This window comes from Plasmodium vivax, chromosome 12 (assembly GCF_000002415.2).
Source record: "Plasmodium vivax chromosome 12, whole genome shotgun sequence".
NCBI lineage: Eukaryota > Apicomplexa > Aconoidasida > Haemosporida > Plasmodiidae > Plasmodium > Plasmodium vivax.
The window spans coordinates 2,294,042-2,312,657 of NC_009917.1; the positions used below are offsets into that span (position 1 = coordinate 2,294,042).

Consider the following 18,616-nt stretch of genomic DNA (forward strand, 5'->3'; position numbering starts at 1 on the left):
GCGAAAGTAACCCGCGTGGGGAGCAGCTTATATGCCAGCTCTGGAACGAAGGAACACGCTTTAGAGTAGCATAATAGCGCACGAACCAGTGCGTCGTCTTTTTTCTACCCCCGAGGGGAATCCCCAACAATAGGCTGCACACGTGGGGGAGCGGCGTTGTGCCGGGCAGTGTGAGCATATTCACTGGCACATTCACCAGGATATTCACCAGCACATTCGTCGCCACCCCCCCCATTGCACACCCAACTGGCGAAAAGATGTATAGAGGTCGCAACGCCGCCGCGAACGGGAAGAGCAAACACGAATCTGCCAAGTGCCATGAGGAAAAAAACGCGCAGGGAGACAAGTCCATGTACGTGAACATCTCCTACCACGTCCGGAAATTATTTAGCTACTGCGACGCGGACATACTCAGGATAGAGCACAACCTACTCATATATAACAGCCTAATTGATAATATAAAAAAAAATGGAAACAAAATTGTAAAAAAAGAGGTGGAAAAAATAATCCGGGAGAAGGAAAAAAACGAAAATTATTGCCTAGCCGAAATGAAGGAAGAGGAACACAGGATAAGTAACTTTGATTTGAAAAAGGTGGAGCTAGATTTCAAATTCATCGAATGTAGCTTATGTTTTGAGTTAATAAAATTTGTGTGCATACAAGAATGCAACCATACATATTGCTTCCTATGCTTTTATCGCCTCTTGTATATGCAAAAGAAGGAGAAGGATGAGGACGAGGAGAATAGCAGAGCGGTCAACGCGAACAGCGGCAATAGTGCGTACGCGAATTATATAAACAGTCGTAGCAGAGTGGGCAATAGGAATAGAAATAATTATGCCTACCCAGATGAGTACCGAGGGGGGAGGGGAGGAGGAGCAGCAGGAGGAGGAGGTTCATCTGTTGACATCTCCAGACCGACGAGCGACAAACGAAGGGATGGAAAGGACGAAAAATATAACTACGAATTTGATAAGGATACCATGAAGTGCCCATTCTGTAAAGAAAGAAATGGGTACATATTTTTTTGTTTAAATAATTTCTATACGTATTTTACTTACGACAATTTGTTGCACACTCTGCTTGAACAAGAAGACCACGAGCGGTACGTCAGCTACGAGTCGTCTCAGTTTGCGGAGCTGAATGGGAGCAGCTACCACAAAAGGGAGGACCTCGCCGGGAAGGGTGCACAGGGAGGCGCCACCCCCTTGACTGACTCCACGCGCAGTATTATTTCGCTCAACACGGCGGCGCTGTGTGCCCACAAAGGGTTAGACGGGTTAGACGGGTTAGAAGGGGAAGAAGCAGAAGAGGATGAGGAGGAAGAAGCGAAAGAAGCACCTATGGGGGGAATCCCCGCAGTGAACCCAGGCCAACCCCCCCCAAAGGTGGAAAGCCGAAAGGGAACAAACTCATTTTCCGTCAGAGAAAAGGGCAGAGAGAAAGGCAGAGAAAAAGATAGCGAAAAAGATAGCGTAAAAGAAACGGATGGGCACCCCCCCAGCAGAGAACAAATAAACTGCCTGACCAAAAATGACATCAAGAAGGTGTTCTCCTCCCACTATGATGACATCATAATTTTGCGAAACATTTTAAAAAAAAACGTAGACAATAATGCAAATGAAGGAAACAGCAGCACAGCCAAAAAAGGGGAAAATCTGTACTTGTTTTTTTATTACGAAAAGTATATTAAAAGGAAAAGAGAGAAAATAAAGTACCTCTTGAACGGAGGAGTGAATACAGAAAAGAGGTATGCATTTTATGCAAAAATATTTGTAGACACAGAAAGGAAGGTGTTCTACGAGTATTTTTACATTTACAGTCTGTCAACCCTGTTGACAAGTTACGTCTGTTTGCTCTCTCCTTGTATCGATTATTGGACCCAAATTTTAAGTAAAAAAGTGGAAAAATTTAAACAAAATCATCGCGCAGATAAGTACTTTGAACGCATTTACATAAACAACGAAAGAGAAATTTTAAGAAAAAAAAACGACTCAATATATGACAAGTATCAACAGTATGCGAAGAAGTTATTTCGCATAAGGGATGAAGAGTCAGAGCTATCCGATGACTATTTCCGAGCGGTGGATCTCTTTACCAAGACGTGCTTCACCAATTTGGATAACATAAATAATATTAATGTTTTGAAGAGCTACTGCCATAGGAGGTTAAACGAGTTATGTAGGCACATGAATGAGCATAGCAAGACGTATTGCGACATTTGCGTTGGGAACAGCGATAATATTTTCCTCTTTGAGTATAATATATTTTTTAAAAGGTTTATAAAAATGCATGTTGAAAATGGAGAGAAAATTTCGGAGAATAAATTTAAAATAAGGCACATTTATTGCCATCTGTGCGGGTTTTACCTCTACGATTTTGATACGTTTATGAATCACATTAACAAGTACCACTTTTTTTGCAAGTTTTGCTTTAATAAGAGGCCCAGCGACAGCAAGGAAGCGCCCAAGGGCGACTTGGAGGAGGACGTCGTCTACTACGACCAGCTGCACACGCACGTAAGGGCGTCTGAGGGCAGCCACTCGCGCGCTGCGCGTGGCCAAAGTTTGCGCGGCGTCCTCGTTCGTGTGCTACATCGTTTGTGTGCGCACCACCCTTTGTATTAGCACCTCCTTTGGCACGTACATCCCCTTTTGCGCGCATCTTTCCTCCCCCTTTTTTTAGGTCTACCGGGACTACGAAAACCTGTTCGAGCACTACAAGAAGAAGCACCACCCCTGCTTGTACGAGCAGTGCATCTTCGTCGTCTTTGACAACAAAATCGACCTGTGCTTCCACCTTGCGGAGAAGCACGAGGAGAAGGGGAGCAACAAGAGGAACAAGATAACCTTTTCCATCGCGGGGGCGTCCTACAACGAGATAAGAAGTGGTGCCCACAACGGGGTGGGTAGCTACAACGCGGGAGCCAGCAGCTACAACACTGGGGTGGGTAGCTACAACACTGGGGTGGGTAGCTACAACACCGGGGCGAGCAGCTACAACACTGGGGTGGGTAGCTACAACACCGGGGCGAGCAGCTACAATACGGGGGCGAGCAGCTACAATACGGGAGCCAGCAGCTACAACGCGGGGGGGAGCGCCCCGCACAACCACCGCCTCGACGAAGACGACCTCGCCGGAGAGAGCAAAGAACCCTTTGACGTGAACAAACACAAGTGCATTTACAATTTTAAAACGTTCCAAGACTCCTGGTACTTTGACTATTTCATCGAGTGTAAAGTGAAAGATTTTCTAACCCATTTTGGAAGCAGCGAAAAGATCTTCTTCCTCTACATCGTCAAGAGAGACATGGAGATCATTTTGAGGGTCTTCGAAACTTTGGCTAGTAAAAAATCAGAATTGTATTTTACGCAGGAGGAGATAGTACAGCTGAACAAGAAGGTAATTGAAGAGGACTTCCCCCAGGATAGGAACAACTTCTTTCATTTCAAATTATTTTTTGACTACATTTTGGAGAAAATAGAGTACTTATCTTATAATAAGGAGGACTTGGAAAAGAATTATTTGTACCTCTTTTTTAACATCATCATTAATAGGTCCTTCATTTTGTACTATTCGTTTTTTTACCTCTTCTTGAAGTCGAGGCATGTGCGCCTGGAGAAGGTGATTGAGTTTGTCAGCGGTGCGTCGGCCACTAGCAGTAGCATTAGCAGTCGGCGCGGTGCAAATGGCGGAACAGGCGGCGGCCCCCAGAACAGCGCGAATAGCGAAAAAACCAGGCACATTTACCTGTGCTCGCACGAAATGACGCAAGTGAAGAAGCGGGTAGAAGCGGAAGCCAGCGGTGGCCCCATCGAACTGAGCAAATACGGCTTCCTCTATTTGATCTTTTTATTTTTTAAAATTGACAAGCATGGATTTGATAAGGTGTACCTCCTAATGAGGAACATTTCGCACCTCTGCAGTGAGACGTACGATCGGGTAGAAAAGGCGACCAAGAAGGGGGGGGGCACTTCCTCCGCGAGGGATGCACACAATGGAGGAGGCTCCAAGTCGAGTGCGCCGAAAAGTAGCCCAAGTGCGCTCAAAAGCAACCCCAATACTACCCATAGCAGTAGCAACAACAGCAGTAGCAGCATTCTAATAGCGCTATCCGCACACCAAGGTGAAAGGGGAAAGAGGGACGTGCGAAATGGAAACACCCTGTTAGATGCAATTAACATCAGCAGTAGCAACGAATTGAACGAACTGGAAGATATCAACCAATTAATTAAAAAGACCATGAAGAAGAAAAACCCAAACAGCAATATAATAAATAATTTATATGATAAAAAATGGGATGTGTCCAAAAAAGTGGTGCTCGATTTGCTGTACTATGTAGAACCCAGCTTGAACTTGGTTTCTTTTTTTTACCTTTTTCTGAGTAACTACTTTTCAGCCTACATGAAGGACCCCTGTATAAATAAGTTTATTAACATCTCTAGTGAAAATAAGAAGAAAATTGTTAAGAGAATCTCCAACGATGTTGACTTGTCATCTCTTACCAGCATCTCCAAAAATTTGAGTTCCTTCGTGAATGCGAAGGCTCTGGAGGAGTGCTTGTCCACGGGCCCAGAGTACTACCGAATTAGGAAGGACATAGAGGTCATTCTACGCAAAATGCGTAGTGAGCAGGCTGACAGAGGGGGGAGCGATCATCAGTACCATCGCGACCAGCGTGATGGCCACCTAAAGCGGGACAAACTATCGCAAGACGAAAAAAAACATCACGTGAGAAGCATCGACGATACGAGGTTGAATGCAAATCTGTATGATGTCTCCCTTTCGCTTAGGAACCGATTTTTAAACATAATAAAAAGTACCAAGGTGAATGAGTTGTATTTTATTTATTTCTACGTCAGCAGTATAATGGCTTGCACCTCCCCACGTAGCTTACCCAAAGCGGTGGACGAGTTCCCCACGCTGAAGGATAGGTCCGAATGGGTGAACGAGCGCAGTGGGGGGGCTGGCGCCACAGGCACCACGTCCAACCATGCCAATCATAGCGGCCTAACCAGGGCAAGTAACCTGGCGAGGAATGGCACAGTGAACACGGCAAGTAGCATCGGGAAAGGCACAACGGCTGCGGGAAATAATGCCTCTCTACCGTCTTCGTACAAAAATAAAGTGGATAAAAATAAGCAGCTGTTTTCAAGCTCCTCCAGAATGAACATAGATTTGGAGTTCCCTCCGCTGCCAGAGCAGAAGCAGGAAGAGGTAATTCAGGCACCGCCGAAGGGGGGCACGTCTAAGAAGAAGGGAGCAAAGGAAGGTGCCGCGGCCACTAAAAGTGCCATAACCGCTAACAGCTCCGCGGCTACGGGGAAAGCTGCAAACAGCCAGGTGCTAACCAACAGCTTGAAAAAAAAAAAAGAAAGTGAGGCGAATTCGTTAGAAAATAAAAACAGAAGCAGTGGCGGCACTCCAGATTTTAGCTTTGCCAACTACCCGCTACTAGCCGGAATTAGCGTAGACTCCAGTTCAGCCAAAAAGGGGAAAAGCAAAAGTAAGGACACTGAGGAGGGGGCGGAGAAGGATAAACAGTCCAAATCTACATCAAAAGATAAGACTAGTGCATCTAAAAGTAAAAAGAGTCGTGATATTCTAAAAACGTTTAGTCCTCTTGAATTTCCCTCTCTGCTTCCCACAACCCCAGTGGATGAGCAGAAAAAAAAAAGCAACCAAAGCAGTAGCAACATTGCGAGTGCTAACAGTGTGGGTAGCAAAACCAAGCCGGAGAAGCAGAAGAAAGAAAGTGCAAAGAAAATCATCGACAATCAGTTCTACCATCCAACGCTCTCTCTCAACAACATGTCGTATTTAAACGTCCCCGAAAGTAACGTCACCTACACCATTAAGAAGAAAAATAAGCTAAAGAGGTGCAATATGTGCACGTATGAAAATACGCCCGAACGGACGAGGTGCGAACTGTGCGAAAGTCCCTTATGAGCAGGGGAGGGAATAATTATGCCTTTTTTTTTTTACACAGTTTCACCTTTTGTTAGCCCCGCACACGCTTGTTTAGCAGAATCGCTAATCGTGTGACGTTGGCAAAGTTGTGCCCTTCGGTGACGTGCAGAATATTAGAGGAAGAGGAAGAAGCCACTCTTCGCCATTGAGCGTGGTTCTCTTTTTTTTTTTTTTTTTTTTAAATTGTTATTTTTAAGGAGGATGAACGGGAGCAGCCCCGAGAGGTGCATAATGGACAGTGCAAAAAGTTTTGCAAAATTTTGCAAAATTGTGCAAATTTTTGCGCGCATATGGTTAGTCTGCCTCTCCACAAAAAAAAAAAAAAATCGACGAGATGAATTTTTCGCACCTTTTATACACATACTGCCAAAGGCGTGACTAAATTTTTACAACGACGTTTATTTCAAATGTGCATGCGTGATTTATCAGTGCCATGCGGTGTGCACCCGTTTTCAACAAAAAAAAGAGAAAGAGATAGTGATAGAGAGAGAGACGGGGGAGATAGAGAGGCATGGTGATACAAACACGGGTGCAAAGTGTGTACGCATTTGTTTCATGCTCCCTATACATTGTTGCAGTTGCACCCACGCTGATGTTTCGTATGTGTCTTGTTTATGCGCCTTTTCCATGCGTCCTGCCACGTGCCGCCACATGGTCGGCACTTTGTTTGTTAATTCCCCCCACCACTGCTAGCCCACGCAACGCTTTAAGAATTTATCAAAAGAAGCGCATGGTAGAGAGTTCCCCCTCATTGTTTTTTAACGCCATCCAGGATGGCATCTCCTGCCCCGCTCCACGCTTCTGTTTTTTCATTTTATTTTATTTTTTTTACCTTGTTGTGTGCACGCGCGCGCAGCCCTATTTATGTAACGAGTCAACAAGCCGTTGTTTGCGCGCCGGCCCCAGTTGAGGCGCGCTTCGGCCGCCATTCCGCTGTGCTTTCCCCCCCCCCTTTTAAAAAAAATTAGTACCATGATTCTACTATTATCGAAAAATCGTCCACTTTTTTTTTTAAAAAGGAATGAATGTGCTCTTCCGTTCTGTGTGGCTCCTTCTGCTTGATGATGTTCCCGAAGGTCTTGATCAGGTTCTGAGCGAAGGGGCGGGATTTTCCAGACACGAGGAATATGGTGTCCCGCTGCGTTAGGAGCTCGTACAGGGAGTCCTGCATGGCCAGCACGATGTCCGTTACGTAGAGTTTCTTTTTCTTCTCGGTTAGCAGTTGTTTTACGTGTTCGTAGTGGACGTAACCGCGGTAGCGGTTATCGCCAGTGCAGCCGCTAATCCCGCCGCTAACCACGCCGCTACCCCCACCGCTAACAGCGGGAGGAGCGGAACTCTGTTCCACCTCCCGGTTAAGGTAACAAAAACTGTCGCTGGGGTCCCTCGAGAAGGCCACAAAAATGTAGTTGAAATAGGCAACCCCTCGGAGAAAGTCCTCAAAGTAGAAGTCGTGCAGCCTGCTGCGAAGTCCCAGGAAGAGAAAATCTTTTAGAAGCGGGGAGGCGATTCGATCCTTCCCCTGTTCGCTTCCTCCCCTATGTGTAGACCCCCTCTTCATGTGCAAATCGTGGCGATATCTAATAACCCCCAGGAAGCTACTAAACGAGGAGCCGGTGGAAATATAAACAATTCGGTAGGCTAAGTTGAGGACGTTTTTATTAAACCATAAGAGGCTATCCTGAACATGAGCGTAAATGAAAGACCCCTCTTTGGACTTCACTAAATAATCTGAACAGAGTCCCACCAGCTTTTTATTTTTGTTTATTTCAACCTCGTAAAGGCTAACCAATAACTCGATTAGGTTGCACCGCTGGTTGATTATTTTGTTCCTAATGAAGTTAGCAAATTTTAGGGAACGCCATGTAAGCATCTCCTCTGTGTATTGAGTCAACATATTTCCCCTTCCTTTCCCCTCCCTGTTAAAATGGATCTTTAGACAGTTTAGGAGGGAGAGAAAAAAGGGGGGTACACTACGCAGGTACAACTGGAAGGGGTTAAAAAATATTTTCACATGGTTATAGTATTGCATGGGATTCATGATCGAATAGGATCTCTCCTGAATGTTCGGAAGGGTGTTAACAAGAAAGGCTACATCCACGTCTATGTAGCTGTAAAAGTCGCAGAAGATGTCGTAGTAGGACCGCTTATCCTGATAGATGTAGGTGAAATAATCTGCAATTTGGCTTGTATCTGCCAACTGTAGAAACTTCCTCCTGTGCATTTCGCTAGTCGTTCTTTTACTAAGGTAGGTGAAAAAAAAGGGGGCAACCATTTTGCTTAAATCTAGGAAGTACATAAAGAGGTGAAGTACTTTTATCCTTTTGTTAATCGGGAGGGTATCTCTAACGCTTCGTTTACCCTCCGGGTAGTCCTGCTGAACGATTATATACTCATCATAATTAATTTTTAACATCTTCAGTGCCTCTTTCGTTTTGTCCTCATTTAAAAATGGGTGAATGTTTAACAAGCTACTCACGTTGAAGGAGAGAGAGGGTGGCGCCACCAAGTCGATGCACCTTACATCTTGGAAGTGGGACCCATCTGTGCACCTCTCATTTTTTAAAATTTCAAATTTGGAAAGTTTTAAGAGTGTGCAAAAGTGGTCATCCGGTTGGAAGGCTTCCATCTGGGGAGAGCTACCAAACGGGGTAGGGGTACCATCTTCCAAATGTTCCTCCTCCCGTTTGGGTGAATCCCATTCAATTTGTTTCTCCTCCCTGGGGTGAATATCCCTCATGTGGTGCGCCTCACTAGTAGGGTTATGATGACTCGCTCCCCATTTGGTGTGGTCATATTTCCCCCTTTTTTCCCCCTCCTCGTCGCTATCCGTTTTGCCCACTAATTGGGATACTCTCCTGACGGAGTACAACCGAGGGATTTCCTCATTCAACTCAACGGGGGCATACCTGCTCATCAAAAATCGGTAGACATTACTCTTCCAAATGGTAAAGTTTGAAAAATGCATAGAGGGGTGTTGATAGTTCCCTAAATTGTAATTTATAATATTTGCATTGAGCGATTTTAATTTTTTTTTTAATTTCTTGGCCACTACGTTATAGTTATCATATGCACTGTCCCCCAGTCCGAACAAATGAAAATAGGTACCCTCGTCAAACCTTACATTCGCCTTGTGCATAGCTAGCCAAAATTTGGACATGTCATTTGTGTAGCAGCCATACCCTGTAGTGCTCACAATCAGGATGACATTTTCGTACCTGTGAAAGCTCATCAAGTTGACGTCGTTCAGGCAAAAAAAATCCACGTGGAAGCTTCGGTACAATTCGTACAGAACGACTCTGCAGCAGTCGTACGCGGTGCCGTACTGGGACCCGTACGCAAGTAAAATTTTGGTCCCCTTGTCGGCCTCCATGGTGCGCGGTTCCGGGGGGGAAGCAGGGGGTGGCTAAATGGGGTAGCCGAACGGGGTAGCTGAATGGGGTGCAAACTGGGTGTTCTGACGAGGGGAAGGAAGGGCTGTTCAGCGGAAATATTAACGTGGCTACTCTAAAGGTAGACTCTTCTTTATTCTCCCCTTTTCCACGTATTCCCCCTCCCCCCCTGCTCTCTCGCTCTCTTCCTCTCTCAGTCCCTATCCTGAAGAAAGTGGCGGCACCTCATAGAACACGCACGGAAACACAGCTGCTGCTCCATGTCTTGATAAAACTTTTCTAACTTTTTTTTTTTCCCCTCGTTAAGAGTCGAGTTATTCTGCGCGCTCACGTGTTGGTACCTCTCCACGTCCTGCTCAAATCGATGGTACAAATTTTCTTTACATATGCTGAGACAGTGTGCCTGGTTCTCTGCAAAGGATTTCAGCACATTTAGATTTTGTTTCTCCTTGAGGCTGTCTATATCGCCTAGCTGGGCTTCCTTCGCTTCCCTGGCCCTTTTAACAATTTCTGCAATTTCGTCGACGCGTTTGCTTCTCAGCCTGTTCAAGTCTGTACAGAGGGGAGACACAACAGCTAGATGAAGCGCACGAAGTGAGCATGCAATGAGGGGGTGACCCTACCCCTGGGAATGTCAAACGATCCATTGGGATGAAAAGTGGCCACCCCGTAGGACGCTGCAAATGCGGAAACACTTTATAAGCCGCATCGGTCATTTCCATACCTGCTGTCACGTCACAGTTGGGGGAACTTATCATGATCATTAAGTGCGGGGGGGTAATTCTACAAAATTGCCAGTGCGCTTAAAAGGAAGATCTTTTTTTTTTTTTTTTTTTGAAGTATATAAAAAAGCGTAGCCGATGTGTCTGCTAGGGGTCTGCCACTGGTCTGCCACTGGTCTGCTTCGAACCCGTCGAGAAAGTCTCTTCCACAAAGTGGGGAAAAAGCACAATGCCTATCTTAAACGAGTTAGCACCCCCATATGGATATACATGGGTAGGCTTAGGATCTACTTGGGACCCGATGAGGCGAACCATCACAGGGGAAATAGGGTGTTGTACCCCCCCTTGCTACAAATAAAATTTCGCGCACCGCTCCAAAGTGGCTAAACTGTTCTATCGCTTGTGGTCATGCGAAAGGTAGCCTCTTCTACATGGAGAACAGAAGGGTGCTTTTTTTTTTTTTTTTTTTTCTTCCCCAGATTATGCGCAGTAGGAAATATGCACTATACATTTGAATAACCTCATTTTTTTTAAACAAATTTGCAAAAAAAAAAAATGTGCATAAAGCGATGCGTTCTTTTTCAATTATGCTAATGGGTACAAATGCGCTGCTATACCGCTGTGGGCTGAGGACAATGTTGTAAATTTTTCCCCCTTTATGAACACCATATTACTATGGAAGGGATGCAGAAAGAAAAAAAAGGGGAAGAGCGCTTCACTCATTTGCAGTTGCATGTATTTTTTTTTTTTTTTTTGCAAATCCAGGGGTGTCAAAACGGCCCAGCTGCTGGGCCTACGTGTATCCATAAAGCGTCGCTCCCTATGGCGGGCTGTTTACTCGCTATTTGTTATAAGCGCGCCTGTTCGCCGTAGATACATGGAGTTAATTTTTTTTTTTTTTTTTTTTTCTACGATTTTGCTTTCTTCCTCTTTTCCTTCCCCCCCAATGAATGATTTTTTCCAAGTGACATTTTTTCGCCTTTCTGAAAAAAGCGCTTGGCAGAAGAAATTAATGAACATATATTTTTTTTTTGGTAAAGCGAGGCCCCCACTTGGGTTTCCTCTTAGTAACATAAAAATCGCGACGTACATAAATCTGTGATGAATTCACGCCCGAAGGCTGCCATATTATACGCACGGGAAAAGGCAAAGGCTGAGGGGAAGGCTGCGGTGAAGGAACCAAACCGGAAGCGCTGTTCATCGTAACATGACATTTGTGCGTCCCCTAGGGAGCTATTTACTGGCGCACGTGAGGGCGTGAGCGGATTAATGCGTTCCATGGGGCTGCATCGTAAATAAAGCAGCACTCAACCGCTCTCACGTTTGGAATATCACCTCTTGGGGCCTCTCCCCCTCCTTCGGTATACACTTGGGTGTATACACTCCGGTGAACATTTGCCTACATCGTGGGGCGCGACCCTCCCCTGCGCGGCAACACACGACTAACTGTTTGATGATTAACAAACATTACGCAGCAACACACGTCCTGACGAGCAATTGCACGTAAAAAAAAAAAAAAAAAGGGAATTAAAATTATATCGAAATGTTTTATATAAAAATGATTAGCCATTGTGAAGGTACTTTACCAGCAAATGTGAAAATGGGCACGAAGAACAAATCGATTGGCGTTATTTGTGCGAAAGTGTAACTTTTTTTTTTTTTTTTTTTTTTTCAGCCCGTGTATGTAGTGCAGCCCATTTGTGTACGCGTGAAGAATTGTACAAGCGCATACACGTGAGCAGCAGAATATATTTCCATTTGCTTGCACACTTGGGGGACCACACCTTCTGTTTCGGCACAGCAAGTCAGGAGCAGGCACATGCTGGAAATCGCCTCTCTTGATTTCGTGCAAACGGAAGTGCTACTCCCACCACGGTGCGGGATAAACGCATTTGAATATTTATATTCGTATGTGTCCTCTCCCCCCATTAAGTTCACTTTGTTTTGTTAGCCCTTTACCCGGAAGTTGGCCCCCCCCATAAGTCACCCCTCGGCTGAGTGTTGCGCCGAAAGAGTATTTAGGAGGCCAGTTGTGAGACAAACGTAGGGGTCAAACCGCTACCAATACCGCGAAGCGCGCTTCCCCTCGCGCTGTGGCATCCCAGTTGAGTAGGGTCCAATTGGAGTGCAGGTAGTAGCCCCACCCCTGCCGCGTCGCACGAAGAATCATCAGACGGTGGTCGATACCACTGCCGTTGAACATTTCGGGGTGACAAAATGGTGCTGACGGAGCTGGGGACGCAGCTGACGTGCGCGCTGCAGAAGCTGCAGGCATCAGCTGTGGCGGACGACAGCGCAATTGAAGAGTGCCTGAAGGAAGTGATGAGAGCGCTGATCTTGGCGGATATAAACATCAGCTACCTGAAGGATATAAAAAGTAATATAAAAAAAAATATTGAAAAAAATATCGATTTGTATGGAAACAATAAAAAGAGACTGGTGCAACAGTACGTGGTGGAGGAGCTTATAAACCTCCTGGAAGGGAAGAAAGAATCCTATGTGCCCAAGAAAGGAAGTCGAAATGTCATTTTGTTTGTCGGGCTGCAAGGAAGTGGAAAAACAACCACCTGTACGAAATTCGCACATTATTATCAAAAGAAAGGATTCAAAACGGCCTTAGTATGTGCAGACACTTTTAGAGCGGGGGCTTTTGATCAGCTGAAGCAGAACGCCGCGAAGGTAAAGATCCCATTTTATGGAAGCTACTCAGAAGTGGACCCTGTAAAAATTGCAAGTGATGGAGTTAATGCATTTTTAAAAGAAAAATATGACCTAATCATTGTAGATAGCTCCGGTAGACACAAACAAGAGAGTGAATTATTTGAAGAGATGAAGCAGGTGGAAAGCTCCATCAGACCAGAAGAAATCGTCTTCGTCATTGATAGTCATATCGGGCAGAGTTGCCATGATCAAGCGATGGCTTTTAAAAACTCAGTTACTTTAGGGAGTATCATTATTACCAAGATAGATGGACATGCGAAGGGAGGAGGGGCCCTCTCCGCAGTGGCATCAACAGGTTGCCCAATCACATTTATCGGTACAGGTGAACACATTAACGACTTTGAAAATTTTGAAGCAAAGTCATTCGTTTCGAGACTCCTAGGGTTGGGAGATATTAACGGACTGGTATCCACTTTAAAAGAAGTAATAGACATAGAAAAACAGCCGCAGCTGATTAACAGACTGTCGAAAGGGAAATTCGTATTGAGAGATATGTACGATCAATTTCAAAACGTTTTTAAAATGGGGAGCCTAAGTAAAGTTATGTCGATGATCCCAGGTTTTGGGAACAACCTAATAAGTAAAGGTACAGAAAAAGAAGGCATAGAAAAGATAAAAAAATTTATGGTTATTATGGACTCTATGACAAATGAAGAATTAGATTGTGTAAAACCGCTCAACGATAGTAGGTGCCTGAGGATCTGCAAAGGGTCAGGTACACGTCTGCAAGATATACGAGAGCTCTTGGAACAATTTAAGTTTCTAAAAAATATGGTCTCCAAAATGGGGAAGCTCGGATTGAGGGAAAATAACCTGAACTCGTTAATGCGAAACCAGAAGCACTTCCTCAGCAAAATGAATAACTTTATTGACCCCAGCATGCTGGGGCAGATGGGCGGCCCGAATAACATGGTCAACATTTTGAAGGAGTTTACGAAGATGGACGATTTGGGCGGCTCCATGGCGAACATGATGAAGCAGATGGGGTTTAAGAAGTGAGCGGGGGAAGGGAATGGGGAAAAAAGGAGACAGAGGAGAGAAGAGGCGATGGGAGGGAGAAAACTCCATTCGGATTTCACCCCTCGGACGATATTAAGAATGCTCTCCTCGTGGTGCATACGTCTCTCCTTTTCGCCATCCCTCTGGAGGGGGTAACTCCCTGAAGGGTGTTCATCCAAGTGGACACATTTTTTACAACACATTGGGAGGGAGATATATATTCGGGTCAGTTCCTTTGCATTTTCCGCAAAATGGGACCCTTCTGTGCGTAGCTCATTTGGAGGAGCTATGCGCGGAGGGCGAAATGAAGAAGAAAATAATTTCCCCCTCTGGACACACGTTTCAACGTTGGCAAGTGTGCAGACGGAGAGGATAAGACGCAGGGCCGAGAATCACCTGCTTAAGTCCCGCACCCATGAGTGTTTAAAAAAAAAACAGCTGAGGATACCGCTTCATCAGAGGAAAATGCCAGCAGCTGTTCGTATCCTGCGAGAGGGGGTGCAAAAGAGGACACCACCGTCGTCTTCCCAACGTTTTGCAGCGCCCCTTTTTTATGTCACATTTTTGCGTCCCCAAGGTGGGGAGAAGGCTGCCTGCAGGGGCAGCGGGGGCAGCAGTGAAAGCTGTACCATTGTGCATATACTACTTATGCGCATTATATAAATGTAATTTTTTTTTTTTTTTTTGTTTTTAATTTGTCACCACCGAAATAGCTAGCGCGGGTGTTTCTGCCTCCCATGATGCTCTTTGTTCTCCCCTTTGTAAACTTTTAAAATTATTTAAATTAAAGTAAAAAGGGTGCCGCCTTTGCGCGGCGCGGCATCGGAATATGATGATGGCTAGCCGTTCGAAAGCAGTCCGCAGTCCGCAGTCCGCCAACCGTATGATAGCTCCGTTTTTACGGAGCCCGTCCACATGATATGCACCCTCAGGAGGCAATTTCCCATTTACTGCCGTGAAAAAGGCGAAGCTCAGGAGAAGGCCAACTTGATTGAATGACCCCTCCAGTCTCCTAACAATTGTTGCAATTTTTATCGTTTAATTAAAAAAAAAAGGGGGGGGAAGGGGAAGTTCATCGATTGGGGTGTAATTCGTGTAATTCAATTCCACAGCGGTAAGTAGCATGGCGATTTATTGAAAATGCGAGCAGCATGCATAGGGGAAAAGGGAGTGGAAGGGCAGGGAATATAAATTGGCAATACATGACCAATAAATCGCCGACAGACGGGGATTAAATCACACCGAAATGCACCATCGCAAGGGAGGAGTGAACTTCCCAATGAACAATAAAACGTGGCAAAAAGGGGGGGGAAAAAAAAAAGAACGCAAATTTGCGTGAACCAAATTCACACAAGGATATTTAAAATAAAAATGAATTATAAATAGGGGGAATGAAAAAAAATTGAGAAATGCACAAAAAATAAAATTACAAATAAATTGGAATGGTCAAAAAAAGAGAGAAAAAAAAGAGGTATACATATATGAGGGGATTTTAAAAGTGGGTAAATTTGGAAAGCAGGCAGCGCGCGTCTGTCCAGGGGCTCGCATTAAACAAAAAAGTATAAAGTGGCGGAAATCAAAATTCGGTTACATTGAAATGAAGAAGGGTTCATTTTGGGTGGCCCGCCGGCACAAACTTGGCACATAAAATGGGTACTCGTAAGCAGGCAAGCACACATCACACATGCACTTTTGTGAAAGACTGTTCCTCGCAACAACCCCACAAAACGGAGTTTCCAAATGAGGGGGAAAGAAGAAAGCATGAGGAATGTTTCTACCACTACATAAATCACCATAACAATAAAAAAAAAAAAAAAAAAAAAAAAAAAACTCTAATTTGTTATTTTTTTTAAGAAGAAGGTGTATTTCTTTTTCATATTAGCAAACGAGTCCTTTTCCTTTTCGAAGGACTTGTCTTTAATTTGGTTTTCTTTAAATTCGTTGTCCTGGGTGGTGCTCCTTTTTTTGTCCAGCCGTAATTTCCTGCGGGGGGGGAGAGGCACTCATTAGTGTTGCTCGAAAGGAAATGAAAACTCCCCGTGATGGGTAGTCAATTGGGCAAGGGGCGACAAAATGTGCAGAAAAACTGGGCGGCAAAAGGTACAAAAAAAATGGGCGGCAAAAGTACAAAAAAATGCATGACGCTGTGGAAAGACATCCCTCTCCTCCATTGCAATTACTTTATGTACGAGGCGGAGTTAAAAATTTTGAATTCGCAACTCGTGAGGGTTCCCCGTATCCATCGGTGGTTCAAAATGTCCGAGCACTGCAAAGGGGGGGAAGAAAAAATGTGGCAATCAAATGCAGTAAATAGGTTGGTTCGCTACAAAAACAACGGCGTTATATAGACGCAAAAAAGGATGAAGCGAAACGGAAGCTCTCTTAAATTTTTTTGACAGCGGGGAAATCATTTGTTATCAAAAAAAGGAAAAAGAAAAATGGGCACGTATAATCGGGCCAATAAATCCTTCCGCTGTGTATATGGTGAGTGCGCTCTCGTTTTTTTTTTTTTTTTTTTCTCTCTCTCCTCATTACGCTAAATCTTTTTTCCGGGTCATGCACGAGGATATTTTCGAGTAAATTTTTCAGGCCTGGTTGGATATTCAGGGATTTCTCCTTTGAAAGTCTGCACGGGGAGGGAAGCATATGGGGTGAACAAATTAGCATAAAGAAGAGGCGATTAAGCAAGTTAAGAAGCGAAGGGGGGAGGTAAGTGCTCCACTTTTTTTTTTTTTTCTACACATGCGCTACACACGCCTGCAACTTACAGCTCTGGGATGTTGGCCTTCAGAATATTGTTGTACAATTCATTGGCGTTTTTCCCAGTAAAGGGTACTTTCCCCGTTATTATGAAAAAAATGAGGACGCCCAGGCTCCATATGTCGATCTGCGGAGGAAGCAAACAAAAAAAAAAAAAAAAAAAAAAAAAAAAAAAAAAAGAATTATAACAATGCGTTAATGACAAAAGCGGCAATTCGACAAAACAGTTGCGTAAGTGTCGCGTTTTTTTTTTTCCAAGTGGGAAACCCAAGCTGAGCGGACGTACCTTTATCCCGTACTCTTTATTCTTTATAATTTCCGGCGCAAGATAAAAATCACTGCCACAGACGGAGCGACTTTTGACGACGGCTTGATTGGACGGGGTTATCTTGGCCAGTCCAAAATCGGATAGCACAACGCTCTTTATATTGTCTTTCGTTCGAAGTAAAATATTTTCTGGCTTTATATCTCTGTGCATAATTTTTAAAGAATTAATATACTGAATCGTTTTGGTTAGCTTGATAATGATAACCCTAGCTTCTGAGTGCGTGCAACTGCCGTTAATTTTTATATACTCGAAGAGGTTCCCTCCTTCGCAGTACTCCAGGATTAGCTTCACGATGTAGTATTCTGCGGGGCGGCGAAAAAAGGGGAACAAAATTGGCACACAAGCACTCACACAGGGATAAACTGCGTGTGGGTGTTCCCATAATGCATCTTTCATTTTTATTATTTATTTTTTTTTCTTCCTTTTTGCTAACTTTTCCAAATTTTTTCGTGATAGTCCAGTATTTTAACAATGTAGGGATGTTTATTATTGATCGTTTTCATTATGAACAACTCCCTCTTGAAGCAGTTGTAATGGGATGTTTTCTTCAACGGGCAGCACATTAGCTGGGGGGGGGGGAAAAGGGAAAGGTCATTATGGGGGGGAAATTAACACATAATGCAAGATTTTCGGTTAAAAGAGGGGCATTTAAACCGCTTCCTAATAACGTTGTACTATGCAACGCTTAAACATGGGCGAGGAGGCAAACAAACACTTCTGCCTTTTTTTTTTGCTTCCCGCTTGGCCCTCTTTCCTACCTTCATGGCGCACTTCTTTTTATTTTCCCCTCTGCAACAAAACACCTTGGAGAAGTTACCGCTGCACGGGAGGAAAAGTGGGCACCGTGTGGCGTTGCCTTTGGGAAGTTCACACGGGATTTACACACATGGAAGAAGCATTCAAGGAAGGGAGAATCAACGAGAAAACAGAGCAGTCGTACAGACACGCAACACGAAACACGAAACACGCGCATGCATCGCGAGTTCTTACTCTCCAATTTTGTTAATAATTTTGTATTTTTTTATAAACTCCAAATTTGAGTCGTGCTCCTCATTTTTCTTCTGCCTCTTATTCTCGGACGAGTCATTTTTTACGTTTTTGTCTGAACGGGTCAGGCGAAATGGGGGGGAATAAAATGTGTGCATGGGGTGTAAGATAAAAAAAAAAGGGTAAAGAGAAGGGTACGTAAACGAGTAGCCGATTCGCGGTCGGTGGATCCCACCACATGAGAACCACCTCTCGGCTCATCCATCTCAGCGCACACACTCATGCGCTTCTCATCCATGCGCTCCTCATCCGCGCGCTCCTCATCCGCGCGCTCCTCATCCTTCCGCCATTACCCGAGTTGTTCTTCCTTTTACTTATTGTGGTCCCCATTTTTTATGCTTTTTCTTTCTTCTTTTAAAGAAATAAAATTTATTCATAATAAATTTGGAAGGAAAAAAAAAAACTTAATTGAAAAAATACCAAAACATAATTGCTATGATTTCAATTTTTTCCATTTATAAGGACTCAACGTGGATGCAAATGGACTCGATCTTTTTACTTTATTTTACTTTTTTTTTTCCTTTTTCCCTTTAGTGTTTCCCACGGAGAGAAGGGAGAACAGGGCAGGGAAAATAAAACAAAATAAAGTAAAACAAAATAAAAAGGAGTATAATAAAATGCAGTATAATAAAATGGCGTATAATAAAAAGGGGTAGGATAAAATGGGGTGGAATAAA

At 44.2% G+C, this 18,616-nt stretch overlaps 5 protein-coding genes across 5 annotated transcripts, besides 17 other annotated features; 2 read left to right on the top strand and 3 right to left on the bottom strand.

Moving 5' to 3' along the window:
* Window positions 1–257: 257 nt before the first annotated feature.
* PVX_117965 (hypothetical protein, conserved) lies at window positions 258–5,949 on the top strand (the record flags this gene model as incomplete). The annotated part of the gene is made up of 2 exons (XM_001615835.1): window positions 258–2,519; window positions 2,686–5,949. The coding sequence occupies 2 exons, from the start codon at window positions 258–260 to the stop codon at window positions 5,947–5,949; spliced, it is 5,526 nt and encodes a 1,841-aa protein (XP_001615885.1).
* Window positions 907–1,007: a microsatellite.
* Window positions 1,569–1,604: a microsatellite.
* Window positions 1,883–1,909: a microsatellite.
* Window positions 3,423–3,448: a microsatellite.
* Window positions 4,294–4,314: a microsatellite.
* Window positions 4,390–4,413: a microsatellite.
* Window positions 5,205–5,238: a microsatellite.
* Window positions 5,474–5,501: a microsatellite.
* Window positions 5,950–6,862: 913 nt separating the features above from the next.
* Window positions 6,863–6,918: a microsatellite.
* Window positions 6,919–6,934: 16 nt separating this feature from the next.
* On the bottom strand, window positions 6,935–9,343 carry PVX_117970 (flavodoxin domain containing protein; the record flags this gene model as incomplete). The annotated part of the gene is made up of 1 exon (XM_001615836.1): window positions 6,935–9,343. One exon carries the CDS (start codon window positions 9,341–9,343, stop codon window positions 6,935–6,937), a length of 2,409 nt encoding a protein of 802 aa, XP_001615886.1.
* Window positions 8,657–8,685: a microsatellite.
* Window positions 8,749–8,789: a microsatellite.
* Window positions 9,344–9,544: 201 nt separating the features above from the next.
* On the bottom strand, window positions 9,545–10,561 carry PVX_117975 (hypothetical protein). Its single transcript, XM_001615837.1, has 2 exons — window positions 10,087–10,561; window positions 9,545–9,914 (listed from the first exon to the last, which is right to left on the bottom strand). The coding sequence occupies exons 1-2, from the start codon at window positions 10,124–10,126 to the stop codon at window positions 9,556–9,558; spliced, it is 399 nt and encodes a 132-aa protein (XP_001615887.1). The 5' UTR covers window positions 10,127–10,561; the 3' UTR covers window positions 9,545–9,555.
* A 431-nt stretch (window positions 10,562–10,992) lies between these two features.
* PVX_117980 (signal recognition particle 54 kDa protein, putative) lies at window positions 10,993–14,595 on the top strand. Its single transcript, XM_001615838.1, has 2 exons — window positions 10,993–11,587; window positions 11,760–14,595. Exon 2 carries the CDS (start codon window positions 12,302–12,304, stop codon window positions 13,802–13,804), a length of 1,503 nt encoding a protein of 500 aa, XP_001615888.1. The 5' UTR covers window positions 10,993–11,587; window positions 11,760–12,301; the 3' UTR covers window positions 13,805–14,595.
* Window positions 11,844–12,005: a microsatellite.
* Window positions 12,142–12,164: a microsatellite.
* Window positions 13,207–13,241: a microsatellite.
* Window positions 13,851–13,891: a microsatellite.
* A 782-nt stretch (window positions 14,596–15,377) lies between the features above and the next one.
* Window positions 15,378–15,405: a microsatellite.
* Window positions 15,406–15,636: 231 nt separating this feature from the next.
* On the bottom strand, window positions 15,637–18,269 carry PVX_117985 (protein kinase, putative; the record flags this gene model as incomplete). The annotated part of the gene is made up of 9 exons (XM_001615839.1): window positions 15,637–15,787; window positions 15,985–16,070; window positions 16,340–16,430; window positions 16,573–16,691; window positions 16,851–17,194; window positions 17,326–17,458; window positions 17,651–17,711; window positions 17,883–17,994; window positions 18,233–18,269. 9 exons carry the CDS (start codon window positions 18,267–18,269, stop codon window positions 15,637–15,639), a joined length of 1,134 nt encoding a protein of 377 aa, XP_001615889.1.
* Window positions 17,603–17,629: a microsatellite.
* Window positions 18,270–18,616: the final 347 nt, after the last annotated feature.

Excerpts from the sequence above, each read along its gene's own strand:
- PVX_117975 (XM_001615837.1), bottom strand. The coding sequence starts at position 10,126 with ATGATCATGATAAGTTCCCCCAACTGTGACGTGACAGCAG. Across the intron at positions 9,915-10,086 it reads CAACTGTGACGTGACAGCAG|ACTTGAACAGGCTGAGAAGC; the intron begins GTATGGAAATGA and ends CCCTCTGTACAG.
- PVX_117980 (XM_001615838.1), top strand. The coding sequence starts at position 12,302 with ATGGTGCTGACGGAGCTGGGGACGCAGCTGACGTGCGCGCTGCAGAAG.